The sequence below is a fragment of the Tupaia chinensis genome, unplaced genomic scaffold (assembly GCF_000334495.1).
Source record: "Tupaia chinensis unplaced genomic scaffold, TupChi_1.0 Scaffold000215_1, whole genome shotgun sequence".
NCBI classification, from domain to species: domain Eukaryota; kingdom Metazoa; phylum Chordata; class Mammalia; order Scandentia; family Tupaiidae; genus Tupaia; species Tupaia belangeri.
This window is the reverse complement of record NW_006159690.1, coordinates 2,134,287-2,156,533: the sequence shown is the minus strand read 5'-3', so window position 1 is coordinate 2,156,533 and position 22,247 is coordinate 2,134,287. Positions and strand designations below refer to the sequence as shown.

Sequence of the window (22,247 nt, the reverse complement as noted above, 5' to 3'; positions counted from 1 at the left end):
TTGACCTGGCCAGGACTTACTGAACTGAAGATACTAAAGAGAGTTCAACCAAGAGACAAGAAATAATTACAACAACAACAACAAAAATCCAAAGTCTACTAAAAATTGTACTAACTTACAGCCAGCCCATAGAACAAGGTTAAGTGCTGTGCATGAAGAGCAAGATTCCACATGGCTAACCACAGTTCAAATCTCAGTCCCAGTGGCTTGAAAACACACCAGGTACAAGTGCATGAGTGCCAAAAATCCTGATGGCATGGAGAAATGAACGAAAAAGGTACCACAGCATGAACATGCCCCACTGTGGGATGTATTCTCTCTCTCTCTGGTGTGCACACACACCCTGGCAATTAAAAAAAATGAATAACTTAATTCATAGTGATAACCAAGAATAACAGGTATATTTAGCCTGTTCTTTTGAAAGAGAGATCATGAAAATTCACATGTAAGTCACGTCTGGTCTAGTTCAATAAAAATGTAATATTTGAGATTAGTCACAATTTTAGAAAAACATCAGGGAGTCAAGACATTAACCTCAGAGAATTTTATGCCATTTGCAAGCTGGAGTTAAAACTGCAGACAACAACAAACAACAGAGATTTGATTTACCTCTACCAAGAAAATGTAGTATGAGCCCCTGAGCCAATAGCATCTGTCCAGTTCTCAATGTACAGCCCCAACCACAGTCTGTTGTCAAAGCCGAGCCTTCTATTGGAGGAAATTCTTCCCTGTAAGTCAGCCATATTCTAGAAATGAAATCTCTACGAAATTCTTCTACATTTCCTGCAATTACATGATCTTCTATTGTGCATCCTGATCTTGCAGATAATGCTTTATTTTCATCTACAAAATAAAAGCATAAACTGTAGTCCAGAGATAACCAAAGATATGTCAATAATGGTAACATATTAACATGACTGCCTTAAGATATAAAGTATGTCACAATCCTTCACATCCTTGTTTTTTTCCGATTTTAGAATATAAACCTTATTCTGCTTAATCAGGCTATTATGAAAATCAAATGAGAATGAATGCTGAAATGCTTTATAGAAAGCAGAGATAATTAATATAAGGCATTATGTATAACACCACTGTCAACAATATCATATATTCTACATATAATCAACTTTTTGATGATGGGATGATATAAAAATATATTTTCTTTTTTCTTCATTTGGCTTGGATATACACAATAGAGCTCCCTGAAATCTGATTTGCAAATAAAATGTTCAAACTTGTCAAAATGTAAAAATGTATATAATCACATAAACTAGTTTTTAAAATTAAATAAAATGTGACACTGTATTGTTATGTACATTTACACTGAAATTATAAAATCACGTTAACAAGCTAAAGAGTAAGAATTTAAAAGTCCTTAAAATATCAGTATTTTATGTTCAAACATAACTTTCACAAATTGTTGTCAGCTACATATATCATGATTACAGTCTTTTCCAGATCAATTATCTCTAATACTATTTCAATGTAAAAGCTATAGCCATTGTCTGCCACTGTTCTCAGAATTAACTATCATTTCTTCATTATTCCAAGAAAATCTCAGTCATCTTTACAACCTTGGCATGCAGTACAATGGGTAACCTAAGTAGATCCTAATAAATATTAGTTTGGTGGGTGGATGGGATAGAGTAGATAAATCAAACTACAACTCTCAATTCCAAAGCAGTCAACTTCCAATGTCCTTCTGCAAGATATTTTAAGCGAACGAAGTATTATCATGCTTTTATCTCTCATTCTTCCTGTACCCATACCTCTCTTCAAGTTCATTCTGAAAACTTACAATCACTGTCACTTCATCGATATTCAACTTAGTGGGTAGGTTGACACAAACAGCTTCAATAGTAAGTATATGAATATCAGACTCCATTATCAATGACTTTCTGTCAATGCATTAAATAAAGTTTGAAATTGGGACCAGCAGATGGCATAATGTTTACATCAATGGACTCCCACATAGTCGACCTGGTTCAAGTCTCAGACCCAGCGGCTTAAAACGCATGCCAAGCGCATGTGCATGTGTGCCCAAAATCCTAAGAGGAAAGTGGAGGAGAAGGGATCGTAGCACACCTTGGGGGGTGATTTCTTGCTTTCTGTCTCTGTCTCTCCCTGTTTCTCTGGTGAGTACATACATCCTATAGCAAAAATCTCTCTCAAGCAAAACAAAACCAACCAAATGAACAAACAAAAAACAAAATAAATAAATAGTTTGAAATCAATCAAAATAACAGTGCCTGAAAATTGACCATGTCAGGGAACCAGCAGTTAGCGTAATGGCTATGTTGCTGGACTCCCACGTAGTTGACCGCGGTTCAAGTCCCGGACCCGGTGGCTTAAAACTCACGCCAGGTGCGTGTGCATGCGTGCCCAAGATCCTGAGAGGAGAATGGAGGAGAAGGGATCGCGGTGTGGCCATCCCCCCAGGGAGTGATTTCTCACTTTCTCTCTGTCTCTCTCTGTCTGGCGAGCGCATGCATCCTATAGCAAAAACCTCTCAAAAAAAAAAAAAATTGACCATGTCACATATGTCCACATTTTCTACGTTAGACACTTAAACTTATTTGAAATTTGATACAATAGTGCATAACTCTCACACCTCATCCTTGCCAGTTCATAATCTCCTACCTTTAGGAAATTATTAATTCCTTATCTTTCTGTTTTTTGGCCTTTTTTTAGAGAGATTTTTGATATAGAGTATGTGTACTTACCAAAGAGACAGGAAGCAAGAAATCACCACCCCCCCATAGAGATGGCTGCATCTCAATCCCTTCACCTCCATTCTCTTCTTAGGATCTTGGGCACGCACTTACATATGCCCAGTGTGAGTTTCAAGCTGCTGGGTCTGGGATTTGAACCACGGTGGCCATGTGGGAGTCCAGCAACTTAACTGTTACGCCATCTGCTGGCCCCAATTCCTTATCTTTTAAGATACTGTCTCCTTTTAATATATACGCTAAATATAATTGGAAAACTTCTAGGACTGAATGAACTTCATTGCCCCATTGGCTTTCTGCTCTAACACGGACCCCATGATTCTATTTTTTGACGACTTTGTCTTTTAATTATGCTCATTTTTTAATACATACACTAGCCTCCCTTCCAGATTTCAAATACTCTGGAAGAGGAAGAATATGTTTATTTCTGTATCTTCAGCATGAAGCAGAATTCAGACCATATGAGATGTAAAATAAAAATTTGTTTGGTGAATGTAAGATAAATTAAACCAAAAGAGACAGGGTTTGTTTTGCTTTACTTTTGTTTTTTATGATAGAAGAGGCTTGAGATTAGAGCTTTAAGAAGAATGAATAATTTTTGAAAGAAAAGGAAAGAAAGTTGTTCATAGAAAATGAATAAAATTGCCAATAAAATTGAGGATTTAGGGACCAGCAGTTGACGTAATGGCTATGTCGCTGGACTCCCACGTAGTCGACCGCAGTTCACATCCCAGACCTGGTGGCTTAAACGCACACCAGGCGTGTGTGCATGTGTGCCCAAGATCCCGAGAGTAGAATGGAGAAGAAGGGATTGCGGCATGGCCATCCCCCCTGGGGGGGGGTGATTTCTCGCTTTCTGTCTCTCTGTCTCTCTCTGTCTACCTGGCGAGCGCACACACCCTATAGCAAAAACCTCTCCAAAAAAAAAAAAAATTGAGGATTTAGTCAAGGCTGATTTTTCCAAACAAACAAAAAAACAACAAGAACAATAAAAATTCACAATGAAACAAGGTACTTGAGAAATCATCAGAAAAAAAAAATGCAAAACAAACCTCAAAGAGTACAGCTATTGAAATTGTTAGATTCGATCCTGAGATAGATACTGAACTTGAGCTGTGAAATACTGCTTTCCTTGACCAAAAATGAAGATTTTCTGCTGAGATTTCCCCCTCCAGAATAATTTCTAGTGGGTAGGGCTCCCTCTGGCTCCTTCTCTCCATTTCTCTCTTGCTCTGGCTCCCACTGTGTCTCCCTGTGACTTTTAATTTTTTTTTTCTTAAGATAAAATATTCTCTGGGCCACATGGGAGCCCTGGGTTCACATCCTGGACCTGAGAATGTCAGTACAGTTACCTATGCCTATAATCATAACTAACTGGGAGGCTGGAGCACAGGATTGCAATAGTGAGACCCTATCAAAGGTACCTCTCTCCCTAGGCCAGAAGGTGGCATGGAGGATAAGGCAGCCAGATGCCAACCTAAATCCCAAGAGGAGAACAGAAGAGTAAGGGATTGTGGCATAGCCATTCCCCTGGGGCGGTGATTTCTCTCTCTTTTTCTCTCTCTCTCTCTCACATGAGTACATGTGCCCTATAGCAAAAATAAAAAATTTGACCCAGAGCTTAAATAAAAGCTAAGATTATCAAAATAGAACATTAAAATTTATTGCAATTGTATTCCATATGTTCAAAAAAGTAGAGACATGAAAGATTAAAAAAAAACACTTAATTCAATAGTTCAATCTGGAACTTCTAGACATGAAATATACAATATTCACAATAAAAACACTGAAATTTATAAGCAGATTGGATGCTGTTGAGGAAGATTAGTGAATTTGGTGAAAACAAAGGAACAGGAACCATCTTAAATAAAACAAGCAAAAAAAAAACATTTTATAATTATAAGAATACCAATGAACTGTGGCAAAAGTTCATGCAAGTTAGTATATATGTAATTAAAGAAGAAAAAAAAAAGAGGTCAGCAGGTGGTGTGGTGGTTAAGTTGCTGAATTCCCACATGGCTGACTACGGTTCAAGTCCTGGACCTGACAGCTTGCTTTCTCTCTCTCTCTGGTCTTTCCCTCATCTCTCTGGTGAGTGCATGTGCTCTATAACAAATTTTTAAAAGTAATAAAATTTTTAAAAAAGAAGAAAAAATATTTGGAGACAAAATGGCCCCCAAAATTTTTTATTTAATGAAAACTATGATCCAACAGATCCAAAAACCTATAAAAAAAGAAACAAAAAAAACTATGAGTCACATCATAATAGAAATTGTTCACGCAAGTGATACAAAGAAAAATCTTGGAAGTAGTTAAGAAAAAAATATATGCTATTGATAAGTACAAAAAAGATAGGCAATAGATTACTCACTGGAAACCAAATTTTTGCAAGAAGATTGTAGAGTAACATTTTTTAAAATTTTATTTTAATTGTGTTTATCATTATTATAATTATTTTTAATTTGACCAGAGAGAGAAAGGGAAAGTGAGAAAGCAAGCTCCCAGGTTCAGGACTTGAAACACAGTCAGCCATGTGGGAATCCACGTCACCTGCCAGACCCTGTAGAGTAACATCTTTAAAAGACTGGGGGAGGGGGCCAGAAGATAGTGTGGTAGATAAGGCCTTGGACACTCCCACATGGCTGAGGATTTGAGTCCTGGATCTGGTGGCTTGCTTTCCTACTTTCTCTCTCACTATGTCTCTCTCTGATAAAATTAAAATAAATGAATGAATAAATAAAATTAAATAAATAATTCTTTAAAATAAAAACAAGCCTGGGGGGAAAAACTTATCAACCCAGAATTCTACATCCAGTAAAAATACCTTTCAAAATGAAAGCAAAATAGTTTTTCAAATACACAAAAGCTGGAAAGATAAATCACCAGCAGATATGCATTATAAGAAATCTTAAAGGAAGTCCTTCAAGTAGAAGGAAAGTAATACCAGATGGGAAAAAGGATTTTTGCATAGGGATGAAAGAAACTAAAAATGGTGACTACATAAATTTGGTTATATGGAACCAATGTTTGGTATGCAAATATATTTGTTAACTATAAATATATAACATTTATTATTATATAAATCTCTTTTAAAGGATATTTGAATGTTTAAACAAAAAAAGATAACAATGCACTATGAAGTTGTAAGTAAAATATATAAAGACCTTAGCATAAAAGCCAGGGTTGAGGAAACGAAGGATATTACTGTCAGATTTTTTATTGTATGTAAATAGCCATGGTATCCCCTAAAGGTAGTCTCTGACAAGTAAAGATGTATACTATAAACCTTAAAGCAAACATTGAAACAACTCAATAAAAGTTACATATAATAAGTCAACAAAGGTAAAATAAAATAATAAAAAAAGTCTAAAAGAACTAGAAAAATAGGGAAAGGGAATAAAAAACACATTTAAACAAATAGAAAGTAAATAATCAGTTAATACACTTAAACCTAACTTTATCAATAATCATATTAAATGTAAATAGTTTATCTTAATTAAAAGGCAGAAATTGCCAGATTAAATAAAAAAGCAAGACACATTATTTACTTGATATAAGAAACACATTTTAAATATAAAGATAACAAATAGGTTAAGTGTAAAGAATGAAAAAAGATATACCATGCAACCCTCAGCAAAAGAAAGCTGAATTGGCTATATTAGATTCAAAGTAGATTTCGGAGCAAAGAATATCATCAGGAATAAAGAAGGCCATTTAATAATTATAAAGAAGTCAATGCATTAAGAACCCATAACAATTTTAAATGTCTATGTACCTAATAACAAAGTTCCAAAATAAACGAAGCAAAACTGATAGAAGTACAGAGAGAAACGGACATATCCATGATGAAAGATAATAAATTATTTTGATCCCTGAGATACAACCAGTATACCAGAAATAATTCCCCAAATTATGTTTTTCCTTATATAGACTTCCAGATCCATCATATCCTGAATCACCTAAGAGAAAACCCAGAAAAATTCTATTCACATGAGGGAATGGTACCTTAAGGAAAGATGAGGCTTAAAAATAAGGGCCAGCCCTGTGGCCTGGGAGTTAAGGGAACTGGATCCTACATGGTCAACCACATTGTTCTAATCCAGGCCCCAGCTGGAGAAACACATCATGCATGTGTGCATACATGCCCCAAATCGCAAAAAGGTAGAGAAATGGAAAGGAGACAGCAGTGTGACTATGCCCCGTTGGGGGCTTCTTTCTGCTTCTCCCTCTCTCTCTGTCCCTCTGGCAAAAAAAAAAAGATTAAAATCCTTGTCTCCCTCACAACTCATATGTACCCTGTAATTTTCTTGTTAATTTTAATAATTGGTCAAGATAATACTTACTGGAAGGATGATTTGGATTTATATACTATAAACCCTGACAGAATAGTGCACAACCGGGGATGTTATATTGATAAAGGAAAAACTGTGTAATATAAGAAGAGAAACTTAGAGCTCAGAAAATGTGGCAAGATCAATTTAAAAGCTTGGGAGATTAGGACAGATTTAGCATTGTTAAAATAATCTAGTTTCTGCAAATGTGCCCTAATAATACCAGAAATTAAATAAAAGAGACAGAATCAATTTTAAGACTTTTATACCTACTTATCATTATGAATTAATTCATCGTAGATGATGTGTAAGTGGTGAAATAAAACCATTGTGGCTGAAAGCCACCACCTTAGCACTTAAACCTGTGAGCTACCAGAATGCCAATGCCTTCAAACAGGAAGGGAACCGAAACAAATGGACAAAACTGTCCTGCAGATCACAGCACAGAGAATGAGAGAGGAGTGAGTCCAGCTAAAGTAATTTCACTGCAATAATAGAAAAAAAGGACTAGAAAATTTCTATATAACAGAAAAAGAGATATTAAAGAATCAAGAGTTTAAGTAGCAATATGATCCAGTTAGGACTAGATTGGACATATTAATATGAACTCATGCCTTTATGAGAAAATCACTTAAAACATTTACTGATCTGTTCTTGCTCTAGCCACTGAAATGGCCTAGGGCCAGTGTCATCCCCTGAAGTACATCTGTGCTCAGACTGTGGTCTCTAATAGTGCTTTTCTCCTAAAGAAACCCTGGCTCATTAGGAAATGGCTAATTTCATACTTGAGCCTTAAAAGTACAAAGTAGGCCTGACCACACAGTTATTCATGGAAAAAGGCAAGTTTTTAAAGATTAATTAGCATTTTTTGGGACCAGCAGTTAGAGTAATGGCTATGTCGCTGGACTCAGTTTGGGTTCCGGACCCGGTGGCTTAAACTCACGCCAGGCACATGTGCGTGCGTGCCCAAGATCCTGAGAGGAGAATGGAGGAGAAGGGACTGCGGCGTGGCCATCCCCCCAGGGGGTGATTTCTCGCTTTCTGTCTTTCTCTCTCTGTCTGTCTGGTGAGCGCATGCACCCTATAGCAAAAAAGGCTCTCAAAAAAAAAACAAAAAAACAAAAGATTAATGAGCATTTTCTTGAAAGATACAAAACCAATCTCAAAGGACTATCCACAGGCAAAGCCAAGATGATCTGAACATCAAAAGATTACTGGCTGACATTGTAAGAATTATTTATTTAATTTTATTTATTCATTTATTTTAATTTGACCAGAGAGACACACACACAGAGAGACAGACAGAGAGAGAGAGAGAGGGAAAGTGAGAAAGCAAGCAACCAGGTCCAGGACTCAAACTGTGGTCAGCCATGTGGGAGTGTCCAGCACTTTAACCACCTTGCCACTTTCTGGGCCTGACATTAAAATATCTTAAATTAGGGTCAGTAGGTGGCATGGTGGTTAAGGCACTGGATCCTACATGGCCAACTCCACAGTTCTAGTCCTGGACCCAGTAGCTTGAAAAACATGCTGGGCACTTATACCTGCATGCCCAAAATCCCAAGAGGAGAATAGAGGAGAAGGAATTGTGGTGTGACCATCCCCCTGGTGGGTGACTTCTTACTTTCCCTCTCTCCATCTATCTCTCTGCAGCAAGCACATACATCCATGGCAAAATTCTAAAAAGAAAACAAAATTCAAATGAGGTAAACAGAATGTTATAATTCTGATGACATATAAAGAAAGGTTTGAGAAGGAAGGGCAATAACTTCAGTTCATGGGTCATAAGCTAGAAGTCTACTAAGATAATATCAATTACAAAATTCATTAATCTGTATACCCTGGGTTTGCATACTCACAGAACAGGGAAATTAGCATTTCCTCTCCACAATCAACAGACCTTAATGTCATGTATTCTTAAAGTTTTAAAACTTCAAGACATTAACATCATATATTCTTTTGTTTTGTTTTGCTTTGTTTTATTTGATTTTTGGTATTTTTCTTTTCTTTTTTTTAGAGTGTTTTGTTTGTTTTTATGTTTTTTTGCTATAGGGTGCATGCGCTCGCCAGAAAGACAGAGAGAGACATAGAGACAGAAAGCGAGAAATCACCCCTTAGGGGGGATGGCCATGCCACAATCCCTTCTCCTCCATTCTCCTCTCAGGATCTTGGGCATGCACGCACATGCGCCCGGTGCGAGTTTAAACCACCAGGTTCGGGACTCGAACCGCGGTCGACTATGTGAGAATCTAGTGACATAGCCATTACACTAACTGCTGGTCCTCCTTTTTTTTAAGAGAGATTTTTGCTACAGGGTGTGTTCACTTGCCTGATACACAAAGTGAGAAATCACCCCCAGGGGGTGGCCACAGCCCAATCCTTTCTTCTCCATTCTCCCCTTGAGATTTTGGGCAGGTACACTGACACACCCAGCGTGACTCAAACCACAATCATCTACGTGGGAGTCCAGTGACATAACCGTTACACCACCTGCTGATCCATAATGTCATATATACTTAAAGTTTTAAAACTTCACTAACAGAGAATATTCTTCATGTTATTTCTTCAATATCATATTCTGTTCCTCTGAACAAATATTCCAAGTCCCTTTAAACTTCCCTTGTCTATGTGACTCCCCTGGACTATATCTACAGAGATTCTACTTGTTTTATACAGCACCATATTTTTTGCCGTGTTCTCTTTATTTTCAAAATGCATATCTGAATCATTTTTCTTTTTTTTTAATTTTATTTATTCATTTACTTATTTTATTTTAACCAGAGAGAGACACAGAGAAAGAGAGAAAGTGAGAAAGCAAGCCACAAGATCCAGGACTTGAACCATGGTTGGCCATGTGAGAATGTCCAGCACCTTAACCACCGTGCCACCTGCTGGTCCCTCTGAGTCACTTTTCAAATGTACATTTGACCTCATTTACAGTTACTTCTCCTGTTTCCAAAATTACATTTACTCACTTAAATTTGTGTGTTTTTAAGTACAATTGTCTCCTTCCCTATAGACATCAAAACAATTTCTGGAAAAATTTAAGAGAGTAAGTAGTTTGGAGTTATACTCATTAGAAAAGCAGAATCCATAAATGAATGATAAGAACAGAAATCTGGCCCTGCCTGGTGGCAGTGTCGGTAGCAAAACGAACTTACAGTGCTGTAAGTCCCATGGTCCTCTGCAGGTTTGGCTCCCTGGGTGGGCCTGAATACTCACTGGAGTTATCTACCCTTGCCCAAAATGCTGAGCACTGGAGAGCTGAAGAAAAGTGGCTGCAACGTGATGAGACCCCATCGAGGATGCTTGCTTCCCTTTCTTTCTGTCTCTCTCTCATGCACGTGCCTGAGCTCTCCATTGTGAATAAGATAAACATAACAAAGTACTACATACATTGCTTATAACAGCAAGAAACTAAAAGCAAACAGCTATCAATGGTAAATGAGTCACTTGTGGCAATTTCTACAATGGAATACTAGGCAGCAGTAAAAATAAACTAGTACTACACACAAAATGGAGAAACTTCAAAAATACAATTATGAAACTTCAAAAATACAATTATGCAAGTCACACAAGAAAAATGTAGCTTGAGTCCATTTATAAAAATGTTAAAGGAGAGAAATAACAATCAAGAACACTTCAGGACAATGGAGTTGTTTTTCGTTTTCTTTTTTTGGCATAGGGAATTTGGATAGACACAGAAATTTAAAAAATTTAAAGATTACTCATACTATTTCTTATGTTAAGTGTGGTCTTACTAGTCTTGAAAGTTTATATGTTTTATATTCTCTTCTATTTATGAATAATTTATCATTTCAAAAGATTTAGAATTTAAAATTATTAAAATACTAATTAATATATCACAAATAATAGCATTTAGAATACTTATATGTACCAGACACATTATTAAGCATTTACAAAGTAAGTACCATTTATAATTGGAGAGATCAAATAACCTGCCTAAAGTAACAACTAAAAAGTAAAGGGGTTAGGGACCAGCAGATGGTGTAATGGTTACGTCTCTGGACTCCCACAAAGTTGACCGTGGTTCAAATCCCAGACCTGGTGGCTTAAAAATCACAACAGGTACATGTGCATATGAACTGTGAGGTTCAAGTCCCAGACCAGGCACCTTGAAAAACACACCAGGTATGTGTGTGTGCGTGCCCAAATTCTCAAGAGGAGGATGGTGGAGAAAGGATTGCTATGTGGCCATCCCTCCGAAGAGTTCTTTCTCACTTTCTGTCTTTTTACCCCCCTCTCTTTCTTTCTAGTAAGCACATAGGCCCTACAGCAAAATTAAAAATAAATAAATAAATAAAGCTTTTCTTTATTTTTTTAGAGAGAGAGATTTTTGCTATAGGGTACATGTACTCGCCAGAGAGACAGACAGACAATAAGACAAAAAGCGAGAAATCATCCCAGAGGGGATGACCACCACATTTCCTCCATTCTCTTCGGATCTCGGGCACGCACGTTACACACCCAAGTGAGCTGCTAGGTTCAGGACTCATACCATAGTCGACTATGTGGAAAATCAGCAATATAACCATTGCGCCATCTGCTGGTCCCAAAATACTAAAGCATTGTTAAGACTTTTAAAAACTGGGACCAGCAGTTAGCGTAATGGCTATGTCACTGTACTCCCATGTAGGCGACGGTGGTTCGCGCCCAAGATCCCGAGAGGAGAATGGAGGAGAAGGGATTGCGGCGTGGCCATCCCCCCGGGGGGTGATTTCTCGCTTTCTGTCTCTATGTCTCTCTCTGTCTGTCTGGCGAGAGCATGCACCCTATAGCAAAAACCTCTCCCCCCCCCCCAAAAAAAAGAATTTAAAAAATTATCATTTTTAGGTTAACTAAGGTGATACTTTCAATTATTATTGGAGAACTTAGTAAAGCATATGAATATATTAATTTAAATATTTATTAGTCCTCATACCACAACTCCAAAATTATGAGAAAGATAACAAAAGACAATATGATCTTTATCCTCGAGTAGTTCACAAGAAATCCAAACCACATACTAATATATTGTGTATTATATAAATTAAAGGTACATAACAGAAACAAATCAAAAATAAATTAACCTAGAAATAAAATAATAAATACACAGTGTAATGAATTACTACTAGAATTTTTAAATGGTCTACAAATTTAGCACTTACCTTCATATTTAAAATGGTAACATTTTCCAAGTAATAATACAGGGGAATTTCTACTAAAATAGGTCTTTGTTTTCAACACCCAACCTAAATGGAAAAAAAAAAGGAGTTTTACAATTAAGAGATTTCACACTAAAAGTTTAACAAGTATTTCCTTTTATTTAGTTTCAAGTCATTGGTTATCACTTATATCTGTGCATTTTTGCAAGGGCTGCAAAATTTTGGGCAAAGTCCTGAAAATACAGGCCATTTATGCTACTTTTAAAGAAAGTTAAGTATTTTGGGAACCAGCAGTTAGCGTAATGGCTATGTTGCTGGACTCCCATGTAGTTGACCATGGTTCGCGTCCTGGACCCGGTGGCTTAAACTCATGCCGGGTGCATGTGCATGCGTGCCCAAGATCCCGAGAGGAGAATGGAGGAGAAGGGATTGCAGCATGGCCATTCCCCCTGGGGGGTGATTTCTCACTTTCTGTCTCTCTCTCTCTCTCTCTTTCTGGTGAGCGCACGTGCCCTATAGCAAAAACCTCTCTCTAAAAAAAAAAAAAAAAAAAAAAAGCTTACTAGTCTTGAAAGTTTATATGTTTTATATTCTCTTCTATTTATGAATAATTTATCATTTCAAAAGATTTAGAATTTAAAATTATTAAAATACTAATTAATATATCACAAATAATAGCATTTAGAATACTTATATGTACCAGACACATTATTAAGCATTTACAAAGTAAGTACCATTTATAATTGGAGAGATCAAATAACCTGCCTAAAGTAACAACTAAAAAGTAAAGGGGTTAGGGACCAGCAGATGGTGTAATGGTTACGTCTCTGGACTCCCACAAAGTTGACCGTGGTTCAAATCCCAGACCTGGTGGCTTAAAAATCACAACAGGTACATGTGCATATGAACTGTGAGGTTCAAGTCCCAGACCAGGCACCTTGAAAAACACACCAGGTATGTGTGTGTGCGTGCCCAAATTCTCAAGAGGAGGATGGTGGAGAAAGGATTGCTATGTGGCCATCCCTCCGAAGAGTTCTTTCTCACTTTCTGTCTTTTTACCCCCCTCTCTTTCTTTCTAGTAAGCACATAGGCCCTACAGCAAAATTAAAAATAAATAAATAAATAAAGCTTTTCTTTATTTTTTTAGAGAGAGAGATTTTTGCTATAGGGTACATGTACTCGCCAGAGAGACAGACAGACAATAAGACAAAAAGCGAGAAATCATCCCAGAGGGGATGACCACCACATTTCCTCCATTCTCTTCGGATCTCGGGCACGCACGTTACACACCCAAGTGAGCTGCTAGGTTCAGGACTCATACCATAGTCGACTATGTGGAAAATCAGCAATATAACCATTGCGCCATCTGCTGGTCCCAAAATACTAAAGCATTGTTAAGACTTTTAAAAACTGGGACCAGCAGTTAGCGTAATGGCTATGTCACTGTACTCCCATGTAGGCGACGGTGGTTCGCGCCCAAGATCCCGAGAGGAGAATGGAGGAGAAGGGATTGCGGCGTGGCCATCCCCCCGGGGGGTGATTTCTCGCTTTCTGTCTCTATGTCTCTCTTATCACAAAAAACTCTCAAAAAATAAATAATAATAATTTGAGATCTGCTAGATTAATTAACTAAGGTGATACTTTCAATTATTATTGGAGAACTTAGTAAAGCATATGAATATATTAATTTAAATATTTATTAGTCCTCATACCACAACTCCAAAATTATGAGAAAGATAACAAAAGACAATATGATCTTTATCCTCGAGTAGTTCACAAGAAATCCAAACCACATACTAATATATTGTGTATTATATAAATTAAAGGTACATAACAGAAACAAATCAAAAATAAATTAACCTAGAAATAAAATAATAAATACACAGTGTAATGAATTACTACTAGAATTTTTAAATGGTCTACAAATTTAGCACTTACCTTCATATTTAAAATGGTAACATTTTCCAAGTAATAATACAGGGGAATTTCTACTAAAATAGGTCTTTGTTTTCAACACCCAACCTAAATGGAAAAAAAAAAGGAGTTTTACAATTAAGAGATTTCACACTAAAAGTTTAACAAGTATTTCCTTTTATTTAGTTTCAAGTCATTGGTTATCACTTATATCTGTGCATTTTTGCAAGGGCTGCAAAATTTTGGGCAAAGTCCTGAAAATACAGGCCATTTATGCTACTTTTAAAGAAAGTTAAGTATTTTGGGAACCAGCAGTTAGCGTAATGGCTATGTTGCTGGACTCCCATGTAGTTGACCATGGTTCGCGTCCTGGACCCGGTGGCTTAAACTCATGCCGGGTGCATGTGCATGCGTGCCCAAGATCCCGAGAGGAGAATGGAGGAGAAGGGATTGCAGCATGGCCATTCCCCCTGGGGGGTGATTTCTCACTTTCTGTCTCTCTCTCTCTCTCTCTTTCTGGTGAGCGCACGTGCCCTATAGCAAAAACCTCTCTCTAAAAAAAAAAAAAAAAAAAAAGAAAGAAAGTTAAGTATTTTTAACCACATTTTTTCACTTAAAGACCATGAGAAAAATTAATGCTAATTTTTCTCCAGACAAGTCACAATGTTCTTGTGGTACAAGTTCTATTCCAAATTCCCTGACACAAACCTGACAACAATTACTGGGATTGGCAGGTGGCATAGTGGTTAAGGGTGCTGGACTCCCACATGGTTGACTGTGGTTCAAGTCCTGGACCTGAAGGCTTGCTTTCTCACTTTCCTTCTCTCTCTCTCTCTCTCTGTCCCTCTCTGGTCAAATTAAAAATAAATAAAAATTTTTTTTAATTATAACAATTATCAATTTTGTTTCCTTTCATTTCATTTTTAAATTTATTTTTAGTTTGTTTAGTTATTTCCATGAGAGACAAGGATCTTCACCAGGATCTTCACACTTCTCTCCACCCACTCTCAGCCCCCTGGACAGGCACACACACACTCATCAAGCATGGTCGGGAAGGTTCCCAGACACAAACCCAGGACCTTTCCCATGTGGGTCCAGTTGCATTACCCCATGCCATCGTCTCACCCTGTTTCCTTCCATTTTACATTGTGAAAGGTTTAAACTACTTGAATATTCTAGTGAAGTAATTATAAGGAAAAGATCACACAGTAGATTACTGCTCATGATACAAGTAGGTATCTGAAGTTTCCCAAGAACTCTCTTGTCATCCCTCATTTTGGCCAAAGGATGCCTGAAAGTATGGTATAAAGATTTCAGACATCCTTATCCTAATTTTTTACCCCCGATTTTAGTTCAAATTCTATTACTTCCAATTTTCCTCCCACTAAGCTGTCAGTTTCTAAAAGGTAGTGTCTCTTTCTGGATTTTCATGATCTGTTAGTAGTTCTTAATTTCCTAAGAAAAACATTTATCTGTTTTTTCCTGAATATACCCAACTATAAAAAATTCCTCACTGCTAGGTTTAAAAGTATCTCCTAAAGTGCAAGAATGCCTAAACAGAAGGAATCTGAAATTAGGATCCACAGACTTGGATCTAGTCTGGCATAGACTATCTGCCCTTTATATTTAACAGAGTTGTTACAAAGTTTAAAAGGGATGTTTTTAATGAAAATGCTCCCTAACATACTATATAAATAGAAAACATGTAGTTATAATAAACGTAATGCAAGTCATTGAATTTGGTGATAAATGAGAATAGAAAGTCAAATATGCCAATATATTAAGCATTACTTATTGCATTACTGCAACTTTGGCATTTCTGTGGTGTTTCCCCATCTAACAAACACTACATATCACTGCGAATTTAATCTTCTTGTGGCTCAGCTGTGATTAGGTAACTCTTTGGTTTAAAAAATTCTCAATTACTTCTTACATAACTGTTTATTGTGAACTTCTCAGTTGTACTAAGGCCTTTCCATAATATCACATCAATTGCTTTTATAGCCGTATCTCCCACTGCCCTTCACCTATACTCAAAGTAGGCCCCGCTACTTGGCTCACACCATCTCCTGCTGTCCTCCCCAATATCAGTTCATCGTAATCTACTCCTTCAGCTAGCTTAAACATGCTCTTCTCAGGACCAGCAGTTAGCATAATGGCTATGTCGCTGGACTCCCACATAGTTGACCTCAGTTCGCGTCCCGAACCTGGTGGCTTAAACTCACACCGGGCACATGTGCATGCGTGCCCAAGATCTGAGAGGAGAATGGAGGAGAAGGGATTGCGGCATGGCCACCCCCCCGGGGGGTGATTTCTCGCTTTCTGTCCCTCTGTCTCTCTCCGTCTGTCTGGCGAGCACATGCACCCTATAGCAAAAACCTCTCCAAAAAAAAAAAAAAAAAACATGCTCTTCTCAGCCATTTTTTTTCTATTTCCATCTAGCTCTGATTCTTTTAACTCTACTGAGAAATTGGTATTTATTGACCGTCTCCTGTATTCCAAGTACTAGCTAGAAGGAAGGAAAACACACAAAACAGTTCAGAAGGATTTACATCAATAAAAAATTAAAATACTATTCCATAACTGGAGGCTATCTATAATATTTAGTCAGCCTGAATAATCTGTTCTTCAGCAACTTGAGATTACTCATTTAAATATCTAGATACAGAAAGCTATGTATATATATATAGTTAGTTAAATAACAATTCATAGGATATGACTGAAATGTGTTATTCAGTACCCATATGGCCATTTTTAGACCTTACAAATGAATTCATTACATAATCTACAAGCATCTCAAGTGTTAAGGGAGACCTCAGGACATAAATTAGGACCTTTCCATGTTGCCTAAGCACTGTGGAGTGTTGTATTACCACTGCACCACTGCAGCTGGCCAGGAGATATTCCTGACCACATGCTTTTTTTTTTTTTGTGAATAATTATTTTTATTTAATTTTATTTATTATTATTATTTTTTTTTAATTTGCCATGGGGCACATGCACTCTCCAGAGAGAAGTAAAGAGAGAGAAAGTGAGAAAGCAAGCCACCAGGTGTGGGACTCAACCCACAGTTGGTCATATGGAAGTCCAGCACCACAACCACCATGCCACCTGCTAACTCCCCCAATGACATTCTTTAACTATTTCAACCAAAGAAAAATATTTCATTTCTCAAGTAATTGTTAGTGACTTAAAAAGGAGTATTAATATTCATGATTTTTAAATTATACTTACTATATTTCATGTTGTTCCAAGCAGATACAAATTTAGTTTTTAGCTTATCAACTTCATCTGTTCCTGTGGCCTCCATATTCAAATTCTAAAGAAAAAGCCATCACTTGATTGCATTCTTCTGTTGAGTTTAATCTTTTGCACTGACTTGAAAAAAAAAATCAAGAAAAAATAAGTAATCAGTACTTAACATGGTGCCATGCTTACTAAAGTTACTTAACTAAATACAATTTGAACTGGAAACGAGCAAACTAATTTTTCATTTTACAGAAATATATAGATGATAAAACAAATACTTATTTTACTTACAGATGGAAATCTGTTTTTTTTTTTTTTTTGGAGAGGTTTTTGCTATAGGACACGTATGCTCGCCAGAAAGACAGAGAGAGACAGAGAGACAGCAAGTGAGAAATCACCCCCCAGGGGGATGGCCACACCGTAATCCCTTCTCCTCCATTCTCTTCTCAGGATCTTGGGCACGCATGCACACGTGCCCACCGTGAGTTTAAGCCACCGGGTTCAGGACTCGAACTGTGGTCAGATACATGGGAGCCCATCGACATAGTCATTATACTAACTGCTGGTCCCAAATCTGTTTGTTTTTAATTATTTAATTTTACTATGTGTTTAAAGAGTTTCTAAAATTTAACTTTATTTGTTTGTTTATTTATTTTAATTTTACCAGAGAGGAATAGAATGTGTGAAAGAAAGAGAGAGAGTGAAAAAGCAAAGCTCCAGGTCCAGGACTGGAACCCCAGTTGGCCATGTGGCTGACAGTCCAGCACCCTTAACCACCACACCACCTACAAGCCCCTGTTATTATTATTTTTTAATTTGACCAGAGAGTGACAGAGAGAGAGAAAGGAAAAGTGAGAAAGCAAGCTGCTAGGTCCAGGACTCAGACCACAGATTGCCATGGGGGAGTCCAGTGCCTTAAGCACCATGCCACCTGCTGACCCCCAGACAGAAATCTCAGAAAATAACATTTCTAGGGACAAGCAGTTAGCGTAAGGCTATGTCTCTGGACTCCCATGTAGTCGACCACGGTTCGAGTCATGGACCCAGTGGCTTAAACTCACGCTGGGCGTGTGTGCGTGGGTGCACAAAATCCTGGGAGGAAAAGGGAGAAGGGATTGTGGCGTGGCCATCCCCCCCCCCGGGGGGTGATTTCTTGCTTTTTATCTCTCTGTCTCTCTCTGTCTTTCTGGCGAGCACAAGTGCCCTATAGTGAAAAACCTCTCAAAAAAAAAAAAAAAAAAAACACAGAAGAAAATAACATTTCTATAAATACTTTATTTACAAAAAACATTTAATATCAAATATATAATAATAAAATTATCATACAAAATCAAGCAATAATCTTCCCCAATTGCTCACAACTAAATACCATAAATCAATTTAAGAACAGGCTTCATCTTTGGTGCTTGTGAAAATATGCAAGGTTTGTTTTGTTTGTATTAGAAAACATGATTTAAAATTTAATAAAAAAAAGTTGATTATCTTTAGAATGGAGGTTTCCACTGATATTAAATCACTACTTTCATACTCTTTACTTATTTTAATTTCTAAATTAGGGCAAATCCTACCTATTCTTCCTATCTTAATACTGCAGCATTTAAAAAACAGAATGGCTTAAACTGCTAAAAGAAAATGTTTTCTTACTTTAAAATAAGAATAAAATGGGGACCAGGAAATGGCATAATGGCTATGTCGATGGACTCCCATGTAGTTGATCACGGTTTGAGTCCCAGACCCAGTAGTTTAAACTCACAAGTGTGTGTGTGTGTGTGTGTGTGTACATGCCCAAGAGGAGAATGGAGGAAAAGGGATTGTGGCGTGGCTATCCCCCCTGGGGGATGATCTCTCACTTTCTGTCTCCCACTGTCTTTCTGGCAAGTGCACACACCCTTTAGCAAAAAAACTTCTCAAAAAAAAGAAAAAGAAAAGAAAAACCAATAAATAAATAAGAATAAAATGTAGTTGGGGCCAGCAGGTGGTTTGGTATTTGGGGCGCTGGACTCCCACATGCTGACTGCGGTTCAAGTCCCAGACCAGGCAGCTTGCTTTCTCAGTTCCTCTCTCTGTTGAATGCATGTGCCCTATAGTAAATTTAACAGTAACAATAATAAATAAATTTAAATAAATAAATCTTGAAAAAAAAAGACCAATTGGTTTCAAACAGAAATATAAGAATTATATTCTATAGGTTGGTCTTTATTTCACTCTAAGAGCAGCATGATGAATTGACTGAGAAGAAATAAAGGCAGATGGTGAGTGTTTACCACTGTTACACAAAATTGGAGAGGCATGATAATACTTTGGACTGGGACAACAGAGATGGAGAGGAATGAACATATGAGGAATCGTGTCAAAAATTCAATAAGTCTTGATAAAACTATAGATGTACAAAGTGGGGAATAGGCTTCCAGCTTGTGAAACTAAACAGATGATGTCAATCATTGAAATAGAAACATTAGGAAAAGGACAGGTTAGAGGGAGAAGATCACGAATTTGGTTTGAGGGATGTCTCTGAAAGGCACAATAAATTAAAGAGAATCTTTCATTTATTTAACCATTTGATAAATTATTCTTTTAACATTTTATTAACGTAAAATGATTGTGGGGCTGGCAGGTGGCATGGAGGTTAAAGGTGCTGTATTCCCACATGGCCAGCCATGGTTCAAGTCCTGGACCGGGAAACTTGCTTTCTTACTTTCCCTTCCTCTCTCTCTCTCTCTCTCTCTGGTCACATTAAAAAATAATAATAACAAATGGAATTAAACAAATCTTTTAAAAAATATAACAGTTGCACTTATTTGTGGGAGTACAATGTGATTTATCAGTACAAGAATACAATGTGAAATGATTAAATGAAGGTAATTAGCATACCCATCATCTCAACAGTTGTAATTCCTTGTTTGGAGATGATAAATTACTGTCAAGACAGTAATCACTGTAGATACAGTAGAGAAAAAAAATGGTGATAAAATACCTGCTTTCATGGAGCTTATATGCTAGGTATGTTCTAGAGATGGCAAGTAGACAGTTGGGTACGTAAATCTGGAGCTCAAAGGAGAGGTTTCTAGGCTAGCAATATTAATTTAAGACTGTCAATATATAAGTGATAACATATTCATCAAGAACTATGCTTTGTTTGTTTATACCTCCAGCACTTGGCACAATGCCTGGTACTTAAGGATGATACCTAAGACCCTTCTTGAAATCATGAAATAACCTTTGCCCCCTTACTCAGTTTCTTCTCATGCTACCTCCCTACATTCACCATATGCTGAAACCATTTTTAATATTAATATTAAATCTTTCTGAACTTGATCTGATACTTCCATGCCTTGTCATGTGTTGTTTCTTCTGCCTCAGATGCCTTCCTACTCATCCTCCCTGTGTGACCACCTTACTACCATGGTCCCTAAGACCCAGTTTAAGTGCCATCTCCTCTAGTAAGATTGGTAATATGTCTCTGACTTCTCTTCCCAAACCTCAAATTAAACAAGTGTCCTCTTCATAGTTCTCACAGGATCCTATGTCTTTCTCTACAATAACACTTACCGCACTGAACTGTAATAACTTGTTTCCTACCTGTCACCAGCAACAGACAGTAAATTGAGTGTCCTTATAGTCTGCCTGGCATGCAATTGGTTCGCAAAAACATTTATCAAATGAATCAGTGAACTAAGAAGTTAACGAAATATAGGTTATCACTACTGGCATTCTTACCAGAATTTTTTAAACTGACAACTAGAACATAGAAATGGGGGGAAAAAATTTCCACAAGAAAATTGCATACATAATTTAGATGAATCTGGAAAAGCAAGAAGGAAGAACTCATAAGATGTGTGAATTACATATAGTACATCCACATGAAGGATTATGTATCCATTAAAAATGTCTCTAAGAGTTTGTGAAAACGGGGACCCACTTTGCAGAATCTGAAACTTTATTTACCATATGACATGAGGGGGAACTCAGAGATAGAAAGAGGGTTTGAAAGAAGTACATTAAAATGTTAACTATAGTTTCTCTGTGAGTGGTAATATTTTTACCATAATTACTCACATTTTTCAAATCTTATGTAAATAACATATATATTTTTAGAATTTAAAAAGTTTTTTTTTTAAAGCCACCAACCTTGAATCTTCTGAATCACCAATCTTGAATCTTCTAAATTCAAAAATTTTAAATAAGAGATACATGCACGTATTTTTTTCTAAGTCAAAAAGAAAACAGGCCACAAGGAAGTCCTTGATTTTGACAAATCCTAACACCAGCCACCAGGAAGGAAAATTCTGAAGTAAATGAAGGCAAAGAAGATCATGAGCAATTCATCTTTTTCCATGGGAAAAGTCAGTATCTTAGATAACGACTCCTAAATGAATAAATAAGTAACAGAAGATGCTATGGTAGATATAGAAATCAATGATAACTGACAACTAGATTATCCAAAGAAAGAAAAAAATTCTTTCTAATCTCAAAGAACTTAAGAGTTGTTCCTTTATTGTTAGTCATAACTCTGCTACTGTAACTCTTACAATAATATTTGAAATGCTTTTCCAATAGAGCCTTAATTATTCTATAAGAATAATTTTATTGGGGACCAGCAGTGAGCGTAATGGCTATGTCGCTGGACTCCCACATAGTCGACCGCGGTTCGAGTCCCGGACCCAGTGGCTTAAACTCACGCTGGGCACGTGTGCGTGCGTGCCCAAGATCCTAAGAGGAGAATCGAGGAGAAGGGATTGCAGCGTGGCCAACCTCCCTGGGGGGTGATTTCTTGCTTTCTGTCTCTCTCTGTCTGTCTGGCGAGTGGACACGCCCTATAGCAAAAACCTCTCCAAAAAAAAAAAAAAAAGACACCTGGA

At 37.1% G+C, this 22,247-nt stretch overlaps 1 protein-coding gene across 2 annotated transcripts in view; it reads right to left on the bottom strand.

The window, feature by feature from the left end:
* Window positions 1-22,247, bottom strand: part of ATG4C (autophagy related 4C cysteine peptidase) — a 90,623-nt gene that overhangs the window by 48,172 nt on the left and 20,204 nt on the right. For both annotated transcript variants that reach the window (XR_003549255.1, XM_014587484.2), the window contains exons 2-5: window positions 21,517-21,674; window positions 17,374-17,517; window positions 14,164-14,247; window positions 610-843 (exon numbers count right to left, since the gene is read on the bottom strand). Coding sequence is in view for 1 of the 2 variants with exons in the window: in XM_014587484.2 (XP_014442970.1) it covers window positions 610-843; window positions 14,164-14,247; window positions 17,374-17,449 (394 nt within the window). In the remaining variant the exon portion in view is untranslated. The remainder of the gene's footprint in view (window positions 1-609; window positions 844-14,163; window positions 14,248-17,373; window positions 17,518-21,516; window positions 21,675-22,247) is intronic.